At 38.6% G+C, this 10,830-nt stretch overlaps 1 protein-coding gene across 4 annotated transcripts in view; it reads left to right on the top strand.

The window, feature by feature from the left end:
* The first annotated feature begins 1,169 nt into the window (after positions 1-1,169).
* MUSK (muscle associated receptor tyrosine kinase) overlaps positions 1,170-10,830 on the top strand; it is an 82,793-nt gene continuing 73,132 nt past the window's right edge. The window contains exons 1-3 of one of the 4 annotated variants that reach the window (XM_025208979.1): positions 1,170-1,550; positions 5,815-5,941; positions 10,528-10,679. In XM_025208979.1, coding sequence (XP_025064764.1) covers positions 1,472-1,550; positions 5,815-5,941; positions 10,528-10,679 — 358 coding nt within the window. In that variant the 5' untranslated portion in view covers positions 1,170-1,471. Of the gene's footprint in view, positions 1,551-5,814; positions 5,942-10,107; positions 10,163-10,527; positions 10,680-10,830 lie in introns of those variants that run through there. The other 3 variants (XM_006027710.2, XM_025208978.1, XM_025208980.1) reach the window with 3 other exon arrangements.

Below are 10,830 nucleotides of genomic sequence, written 5' to 3'. Positions count from 1 at the left end.
CCTCCCCAGTTTTTCCCATGGTGTATTCTGTTTTTTCCTGCTCACATTTACCCCACTAACTGTGCTCTGCACTTAATCCTCAGAGATCTTTCCCTTTCTCCCATTCAATGCCCTCCTATATGTAGCCCCTTTAAAATCCTTTAGTTCTCTAAGGTGTTTCAGAGCTAAAGGTGCCACTAGGCTTTATCTCCTTTTTTTGATTAGCCATATAAGTAGTTTCACTACAACTGACCCCTGGTCTACAGCGGGGATGCAAAGCAAGGGAAGGGGGAAGGATTCCGGTTATTTGGCATTTAAAAGTCATATAATTATCTAGGCATCTCGAATGAGAAGTGGCTACCCATCTTGGATGCTTCATTTTTTCAGGGGTTATCTTGGGATCCCTATAAATTAGTAAATAATGAAAACTGTGGGGAAAAAATGTCTATGCTGGGTTCAAAATTGTGAAGGGGATGTTGCACTTTCCTGAAATAGGAAGGGACTGGACTTGAGCCAGGAGCCTCTTCCAACTAGATGTTCCTCTGAAGCCCCCTTGGCCATGTGCTGCAATGTTATATAGCTCACTTTAAAGAGACTTATCAAAAAATGAGAAGTTCCTGAGATAGCAATGCCCAAATTTAACATAACTATTTCACTGCATGAATATCTCCACTGTTGCCTGAATTTCCTATGCTGTTCCTGAGATTAAAAACAAACCACACTTCGTTCGCCAGAGCACAACTTGAGAAACTCCCCTGTGTGGCAATTGCTCTCGCTTTCCCAGAGCTTGTGTGGGCTCAAGGGTTTATTTCCGGGACATGACTCTTCTTTTTCAGTTTGCTGCAACAAATCTTGAAAACTGACAATCTCCTTGGTAAACAAGACTGGCTGTCAGCTCACTGATACCAACATCTCCTACTCTAGCAAATATATCTGGAAAGAAAAGATAGGCTATCAGCAGGGGAACAGGTGGTATATTCCAGCTAATCACTAAGGTTATGATGAAAGGGGCTGGGGAGAGCAGGGTAGGGAGGAGAGAGAGAGAAAGAGAAAAAAACGGGGAGAAGTACAAACCTGAAAGAAAATCCATAGTGTCAGTGACAGATATTTGTGCTAGGAGTGTATTTACCTTGAGCTGGAGTAAAGCCCTTTCGATCTGAGCTGTTCTGGGTTGGGTTATTGTTTAGGAAAGGCATTCAGTCATTGTGTTTTGTTGCATGCTGTTTGCCTAAAAGGAATTCTAAAGGGATTTGCTTTCTCTTGTTTCACGAGCCCCACGTTTTCATACTGACCTAAGTGGATGTACACCAGCTGGTCATGTCCATCACAGTAGCCAAGTCTGAAAATTCCTGATTATACTTAGATCCTATAGAGTCTGCAGCAGGGACAGTCAGTAGCTGAGGAACTTCGTAACAAACCATGATTTAAAATGAAACAGGCAGGGAACCTGGTGCATTTTGCCTAAAGGAACCGGCATTTTCCTGGATTAACTATGAAAGACTTAATAAACATTCCACTTGTACATATCTTCACTCTGGCGGCCTTCAGTTTAGCCGAAAAACTTCCGAAAGGTTTGTTTAAACAGCCTTCATCTTTTCATTGCTTTTGCCACTTATGGCATTTTTATAAAGGTGCTGAAGTCTTTTAAGTGTTGTATAGGGACTGTTGTTTTATTTCCGGAAACTGTATAAATACGCTGTTTTCATTTTCACCTGTCATGGAATTTCTTTATGTTCTTTAGAGGAGATCAATGAAATAATCCTGCATTTATATCTAATGCTGGCAGTTGTTTTATTCTCACAGAAAACAAAAAAAATACTCAGTGCCACTGTGTGCACATATTAATGCATATAAATTTACTATATGTGCATATATATAATACCTATATAATTAAAATACACTGACATATACATATATGCATGTTGCATGATAATAAACCTATATACAATATGCGTGTTATTTATATAGTTTATATGAAAGGTACCTTTACCTTTCCATATGGAAGTCACACAAGTTCAAGACAATATGAGGCTGAGGTTATAAAAATCTGTTAAAAAATGCAAGTTTCCTCCAGTGGGAATTAAAGATTTACCACATCAAGCACTTACTGCCTGTTGGGTGAAGGGTTTTATTTCATCCTATTAGGACAGGATGAAAATGTACCGGCAATAGCTTTCAGTGTCTTAGGAAGAACAAGTAACTGATTTTGGCCCATGAAGCTGATCATTATCTACTTTACCAGTAGCTCTGCTCTTGTCTAGCTGATTTTTTGTAACTGGTACCCAGATTGATATGAAGAACTGCAAGTTCCTTACTTCACAAAAATACTGAATTTAGACAAAAGGTGTTTCTGTTCAAGCAGCAACACCAACTCAAATAGTGGAGACTGTCCGCCTGCAAAGCCTGCAAAGCCTTTGGAAGACCAAAATAAGACTTTACAAATGAGAAAACAAATAGGAATAGATATGATATCTCTGATAGCAACATGCAATGAAAAGAAGTATATTTTAATGAAACATCTTCAGTGGATTTTCTTTTTAAGGAAGTGTGATGCTATATGTTCAGGTGAATTGTCATATTAAACTTATGAATACAGCGAAGTATGCTAGAAAGACCACAAGGCAGTAGCTGTTTTAGATTCTGCAGAAAAACTGGACTGTCATTGCCAAGAACAGGCCCCAAGGAAATACCTAACTAAAGAAAGAGTACCATTTGCAAAAATCAATAACACTGAGGTAAAGCTTTATTTTTCCATTTCACTTCTTCACTTTAAAAAAAGAAAATTTAATAAAAAAATAACAACAATCTTCCACTTGCTGATGGACTGATGTTAGAACGAGACTCATGGTCTTCTCATAGGAAGTAATAAACAGTAGAGTTTTTAGGAGTGGTCTTAGCACCTTTTATGCCTCCTGAATTTACAATGGACATTCAGGAAAATGGCACCTCGGTGGCCTTAGGGATGGAGAACTAAGTCTTGTGATTATATTTAAAGTCACAGCGTTACTTAAAAACGTCATGGATATGTTCCTATGCGGTGTGCCACTACATACAAAAGACTTGGGCTCTTTTTTTAGTCCAGTGTTAATGCACCATGACTTTTTTTTCTCAGCCTAATTAGAAATGTGGCATGAGCTGCATTTTGAGGGGTTTTTTCTCTCAATTTTCCTCAATATTTTAGCTTTGAGACATTGGTCATTAAAATAAGCACCGTCACCGCCATTTTTGGGTTCTCTTTCTGAGCAGCAACAAAATGGTGGCTTGCCCCCCATGTCACTCGATCTCACAAAACATCAATGACTTCCCGGAAAGAGGCCCTTCTCTCCTGTCATCCTAGAAAAATAATACTTTCTTTATCTTCTCTTTTTCTCCAACACTGCATTTTAATAAAGGAAAAGAAAAAAAAGGTAGGACAGTAAGTATGGGATATACCCAGGTATTAATATTAGTGTTTTAAAGGTTTAGAAAGGAACAAAGGGCCCTTAAAAATGGTGAGGCTTAGCAAGTTTTCTTTTGCTTTTTACAATTGTATTAGTAATTTGGATGGTACTTCCTATATAACATAGCTTTGATAGGGCTCGATCCTGTTCTCTCTTGGCTAGAATGGAAGCCAGTATGCAAAATGCAGGTCTGTGAAAATGCAAATGTGTAGCAGTGAGGTTCAGAGGCCCTGTGAGACATTAGGTGTGAGACAGGTAGCTGTGGGGGAGAAGGGGGAAAATGCTACGCATTTACATTTTCACAGACCTGCATTTTGCATACTGACTTCCATTCCCGCCAGGAGAGCACACAAAGCAACAACAAACTGTCCCAGTGCCTAAGGAAGGGCGTTTGTACCTGAAAGCTTGCAAACAATAATTTTTCCAACTATTTAGTTGGTCTTATAAAAGATATCACATTTACCCAAAGAACCTTGTCTGCTTATGTCCTTAGACCAACATGTCTACAACCAACAACCCTAAACCCTAGCCATAACATTTGATTCAGAAAATAACAGTCATTTCTAAAATGGACAGAGCAACATTTCACTACATAATACACATTCTCATAACATGTTTTCATAGGACCCTGGGGTGAAATCTTGACTTCTCTGAAGCCAGAAGCAAAACACTCATGGACTTAAGTGGGGCATGCACTTCACCCTGGTTGCAATATTTACTAACATTGAAGGAGACATTTCTGACCGTGTAATTAATTAAGGCCCTAGATCTTTTAAAGCAGTGCTACCAGGCAATACCCAGATACAGACCCAATATTTTAGCCAACTTTAGCACATAACCCTTAGGATCTTAGGGATCTTTCAGCTCTATAAATATGACCCTCTTTTCACATTAATAATACAGGTACTGATGTCTATTAGCAGCTAGCTGTCAAATTGGAGAGAAAATTTATTGGCATAGATTTACCATAGTGGAATTTTCAAATGTACAAAATCTCAATATTTTCAATGATGTACAATAATATGTGAACTTGAAAGGTGTCATTAGTATGAAGGAACATATTTGTTTCTCAGTTCCACAGATATATTCCAGTTCAACTCCATAACTCCAATGGAGTCATAATTTTATACCCACACGGGTGATAGAAGAATCAAGCCCAAAGTTCATGTCATACCATATAAATAATCTGATGAATCTGTACCAGAGTGCTTTGCATTATCTTATGATATTTAGTGAGATGAAAATGGTGTATTTAAAGTTGTAATGGTATATTTAAAGCTCTGAAAAATTAAAGTTGATTGCTTAGGTAAAGGACAGAAGATATAGTGCATGAAGTTTTTTCTGTGAAGAGACATAAAGTATACCAAGAATCTCTGCAGTTAACAGATCATGTCTGTTTGGTAATGTACAGATGGGCAGGGTAATTTTTGTCAATTGTGTAAAGATTGGTGCCATTTCTCTTGCCCCTTCTGCACTGTCACATTTCACAGAGAAGGCATAAGCGTAGTTTCTACATACACAGCTGTCAAATAAATCCAGTTCAATGAGCACTGGATATATGTCTCTAACAGACATACATGAGTAGTGCCTTTTGATCCTTTATCAGCCTGTACCAAGAGGGGTGGAAAATACCTTTCCAAAGATAAAGCAGAATTTCGTGTGTGGTGGGTCTGTGACAAAAAAAAATATATATTTATTATTTGCATGATACCAAGTGCTACTTGATGAAAGAAAGAAGAAACAAATGATTGTGTTTCTGTGCTATTGCCATACATGAGGAACATCTAGAAATGATCCTCATATAAATAATAGCATTACTTTTTTATTTAAAAAATATCAAAATACCTTTGCAGTTCATCAGGTCGAACTAACAACAGGGATAACTGGATCTCACATGATATTCATCAGTAGTGAGGTAATTTACAAAGACAGAGAGAAAAAGGAGTTTCCTTGCTTCCATGTACAGACTACTCACATTACCAGTCCATGAAAGAGAGCACATTATGTGCACGCGGGTAGAGCCTTTGCTGTGTCCTCTCAATATAGCTGAATTGTCATGGAAAGGGAGGTAAGGTCCAAACTGTGACTCTACATATCACTTAAGGATTGAAGTAATTCCATGCTATATATGGAAAGTATAAGGAAAAACATGATATAAGAATTGGGACACGGCAAAAAACAAATGCTTATGGGGACCTCAGTTAAATTGAGCTAATGGAGAGGGTACAATGTCCGTTACTGAATTTTCAAGGGAGTTATCCGGTGGTGACCCTGCAGGGAATGTGACTTTTCTTTATGCTTGTAAATGTCCTTGGCAATTTGATACCATTAGCAGTTTTTTCTCACAAGAGACCCAGTACTGAAAGAGCATGTTTTCTTTTTCTTTAAATTCCAGCTCCCCTTATTACCACTCCTCTGGAAACAGTAGATGCATTAGTAGAAGAAGTTGCCAAATTCATGTGTGTGGTAGAATCCTATCCTGAGCCAGAGATTACCTGGACACGTAATAACATTCCCATCAGGTAAGATTGCAAACCTGAGGAAGGTTTATAATATAAGCACACCTTTGTCCATAAGCTATGTGCTGGGACTGGTTGGCAGTTTTCCATCAAAAACTTTTATTTTCCCCACAGTGGAAAATACAGCATTTATATATATACAAAGAGATTTTGCTAGACTTTTTCAATTTTCTATCAGGAAAATCTAAAGAAAAATTTTCCTTTGCAGTTTTTTTGATCCAAACTGAAACGATCTGTTTCATGTCAGTTCAAAATTTGTCTGTGTATGCCTGAATTGCTGTGGTGCTTCATATCCCAGTTCTACTCTGTTGACCAGGCTTGTTGGCAAAACTACATCTGGTATGATGCACCTGGGTCTCCCTCTGGCTGAACCAGCAGGGTTCAACATGGAATAGGTGACCATAGTACATCAGAGAAGGTGTAGTGCATCTTGGGGGCTTCCTTAGCTAGCTTGGAGACATAAGGCAGCAGTTCAGGGATGTCAGATGAATGAAGAGTCAAATCAAAACCTGGGGCACTGACAGATGTGAAAAAACAAAAGAAAACAAAACAGCACTTTGCTGGAAGAGGAAGTGTGTTAGTTCAAAGCAGCTCCCCAGCATCTATATAGACTGGGAGCTTCAGCGGGGCCTTTTGGTGCTTTTATTTAAAGCTGATTCAATTAGCTATTAAATAAAAGCACTAAAAAACCCCACGAAAGCGCACGATCTATACAGATGTTAGGTGAGCCGGGTTGAACTAACACACTTCCTCTTCTGATAAAGAGTAGCGTCACTAAAAAGACATGCGCCAGCACTACTGCACAGTAACTCCAGTTACTGAACATTAATTCAGTACTTGATTATAAAAGTACTAAATTTAATGTGCCGTGACTGCTCTTCATAGAGCAGGAAGTGGAGATGAGTGTAAAGCAGCTGCATAGGTAAACTTCTGGCTCTGGAGCATGTCACTGGATTCATGTGGGAAAAATATGTTCAGTCCCATCACCCTTGAGACTGACCTCTAATGTGGGATAGAAAAGCCTACAAGTGCTGTTGCTGATTCATTTTACCCATTTAGAAGAGAGAGCTGACACTTCTCTAAGTAAATTGGTGTTTTGAGACTTTGTGTTTAAAAAGCATTTTGAAATCCTTTCACAGAAGGGGTTTTTCAAAACAAAATATTATTTGAAACATGGCTTTTATCGTGTTATACACTGTCAAATCTCATTCATTACCCACCACCACATCATCTAAAAAACCCCCCAAACAAACTATGCACTCATATGCTTTAGGAATTTCATTTCAGGAAGGTAGGGAATTGTAGTATTGTTGCAATACCTACATTTTTAAGATAGTCTCTTACAAAGGTAAAACACAGTCACTTGACTTCTACGCATCTTGGATCTGGCAAATTCTTTTACATTTTCTCTTTCACATTCTGGACCCTTGTTTAGGTCTCTCTGTTTTGGAAAATTATAATAAACTTTGCATAGTAGCAATGAGAGCTACTTTATTGCAGAATTTGCACATTAAATTAAAAGGCAGGGTAATCTTGGGCTGACAAAAGCTTATGCTTATACAGTACAGCTCTGATTTAGTTAGGTGTAAATCTACCCTGCCTTCTTCCTGACTTCAGACTACCATGGCTAATTATCACTCTCTGCTCATTAAATTAAACCATTCTTAAGGATGGTTCCTTTTTTGTGAGCTGATGGGGAACACTCAAAGGACTTCAGGGGGCATTGGAGCAGACTGATTTTGTTGCTAGTGAAACCATTCTAGACCACACAGAAACGACTTACCAGTTGGTATCCACAGACGTGTGCATGCACACAAAATGTGTCAGAAATCAGGCTTCACTGACAGCAGCTGAACTGCACTAAAGCCCAATCCCAATTCTCTGTGCCAAGCAGGCTGCAAGGCCAAAGCTAAGTCCCTACCGCTGCTGTCTCTAGGATAATGACCTCAAAACTCTTTCTCTATTAATAAAACTAAGTCTGAAAAGAAAGGAAGGTTGAGGGATAGATGACAGAATTGAATTGACAAGACCTGCCTTCTATGCAGTCCTTAAAGCCCCATATACCTTCTTGAAAGCATATGGAAACACAGACCCTTTTTAGGTCCTAGTAAATTTGGTGCACAGTTTCCTTCACTCTCAATCCAGAAGGCTTTTCCCAAAGACCCTTCATACGGTCTCATATGAAATGTTATCAATGTAGGCAGAGCACCTCTTGTTTTAGATACAGTTGCAAACCCCCCCCCCCCCCCAAAACAAAACAAAAAAACCCTACAACAAACTATTTTGGGATGGGGCAAACATCTGAAGTGCTTTGTTTTTTCTCTGGGGTTTCTGCAGGAGCACAAATCATAGGGAACAGCAGCAGTTAAAATAGCTTTTCGTAAAGCTTTATGGACATCAATGTCCAATGCTAGTGGAAACAAAGCTTTTGCATGAAGACAAGGAGCTATATAAGCTGAAACTATTTCAACTCCTTTCCAAACTCTGTGCGAAGTATTTGTGAAATGGAAAAGATTCAAATCAACATATTAAAAAAAACCCCAGAAAATTAAAAACTTCAAAGAGGCTAATTATTACAAGCAATAAATAATACTTATGTTATTTATTAAAAAGGTTTTTTTGCCAAGGTTCAGGGGCACTGCGTAGCTAGCTAACTGAAAATCAAAGCAATACATAAACATTTGAATTCATCAGGCCTGCACTGCAGTGTTGGTGGTACAATGCATGCAACTCTTCTTTGTGTTTCTGGTTTGCATTGGCCAACAGATAATTAATTTGAGGAAGCCAGTGCTTCCTGTAAAGCCACAAATGTTTGTCCTGGGCTTTGCAGTATGAATTTTATGTCATCATTTGGGATATCACATCCAACAGCAAACCACAGGGGGCTGGGATTGCATGGGTGCTAAGGCGTACAGTTGACCACCTAGAAGTTGCAAATTTGAGGCCACAGCAGAAGTGTTCACAGCGTAGCCTGTCCAATTCCAACAAATCTGTGAATTTTGCTAAATACTTTGTCACAAAGACACAAAAAAAAGAAGGAAAGCAAACCAAAGACAAGTTAAAATCCTGGATAATAGGAATATTCCACCACATTTAACTCTGGGGAGTTGCTTACAACTGTTCACAGGGGATGTAAAATTAGTTTTCACTAAAGAGGAATGCACAGCTCCCACACCCTAGGAGGGTGACCTAACTACTACCACCCTTATGGGCTTACTATAAGCAACTATAAGTAACTCTTATGGGTTATACCAGGATGTGGTAAATCCTTTTAGGCAAAGGTGAGAATTTATACTGTCTCCTCTATATGGCTGGGCCAGTGCTATAACCACTGAGCTATTGTAAAGGTTTTGGTGGCACAGGCAGATATGGCCCGGTAAACATAGGGGCTAGCTTAAATGTCTGTTACTTCTTAACTCATCCTATGAAAACTTTACTGGAAAATTTAGACTTGGTGACTGGTACAAAATATTTAGTTTAACAATGAAAAGAAAAAAGGGAGGATTTAAACTTTTTATGTTTGACACCCCTTGGAAGAAGCAGAGAGCAGAAGCCCTCTTGTCAGAAGCAAAAGACACATTTCATGAATGTGCTTCAAAAAGTCCCAAAGACATGCTAAACTCATAAACTGATGGATTTATGAGGTTTATTGTAAGCGAGATAAATTTTGCACCATGAAAATACAGCATAATTTATTATTTCTTCCCATTTTGCAATGAAAACCACAGACCGTCTCTCTCCCCCACCACTACACCAGGAATTTTACAGAGCTGCATAGTCTTTATTCATCTAGGCTACTTTTTTCCTTCAACAGAATCCAAAATCATCACAGCTCTGAGCTGACCTCAGGACTTTTATTTTATTCTTCAAAGGCTTGTGATCCAGATCTTACTGTTACCTGAATTATATCTAAAGTCAAATTATTTAGTGCTTATTAGATTAAATTGGCAAATACTTTTTTTCCCTGTGAACATTTTTGCTTCAGGTTCTTGTTTAAAAAATAAGAAAAGGAAGCAGGGGAGGGGGCGGTATTGAATTCCAGGCACTGAAAAAAATGGTTGCTGAAAATTGAATATTTGATGAAAACAAAAGTTATTTTCTTGAAAAAGTTATCTTTGTCTGGATATGTTTCCCCGAACATTTTCCAACCAGCTCTGCTTCTTATATAGGCAAGCTGTCACTGAACTGCAGATGCCTGTTAACTACATCCAGAATATGACCCAGGTGGGTCAAGATTATTTATGATTCAAGTAGTTGCTATAGTCTGTTCCTGAATTGCCCTTTGCCAAATGGTAGTCCACGATACTCAGCTAGATATGATAATGATTGATATATTGATTGATATATAATTATCATAGTTCAGGTAGGTTGGTGAGATGGATGATTGTTTAGACATGTTCCCAAACTGTAGGAATGCTACCATTTTAGGAAGAGCCAGAAAATATTAAACTTGTAAGTTAACATCACCTTTATGTTCAGGTAAAAAAAAAAACAAAACGAAACCTTTGAGTGGGTTTGGTGTTTTATAACCAGTTGGAATGTATGCTGTTTGTTTTGTTGTTTCACCAGTATTTCACTGTACCTTGCAGGCTGTTTGATACAAGATACAGCATACAAGAAGATGGGCAACTCCTGACCATCCTGAGTGTGGAGGACAGCGATGACGGAGTGTACTGCTGTACTGCTGACAACGGAGTTGGAGCAGCTGCTAAAAGTTGTGGGGCTTTGCAAGTGAAAATGAGTAAGTGGGTGAACTGTTTTAAAGCATCTAAACTGAAGCTCTGATCAAAGATGCCCTCCCTTTTTCCACTACTATATACTTAGGACCCTCTTCTGCTGCAGTTTTAAAGAAGCAGTTCTTTGCACTATCCAGGGAATCTGTCCTCTTGATA

Source organism: Alligator sinensis, unplaced genomic scaffold, assembly GCF_000455745.1.
Source record: "Alligator sinensis unplaced genomic scaffold, ASM45574v1 scaffold371_1, whole genome shotgun sequence".
Lineage (NCBI taxonomy): Eukaryota > Metazoa > Chordata > Crocodylia > Alligatoridae > Alligator > Alligator sinensis.
Note: the sequence above shows the minus strand (reverse complement) of the source record. Positions and strands in the feature narration are given on the sequence as shown.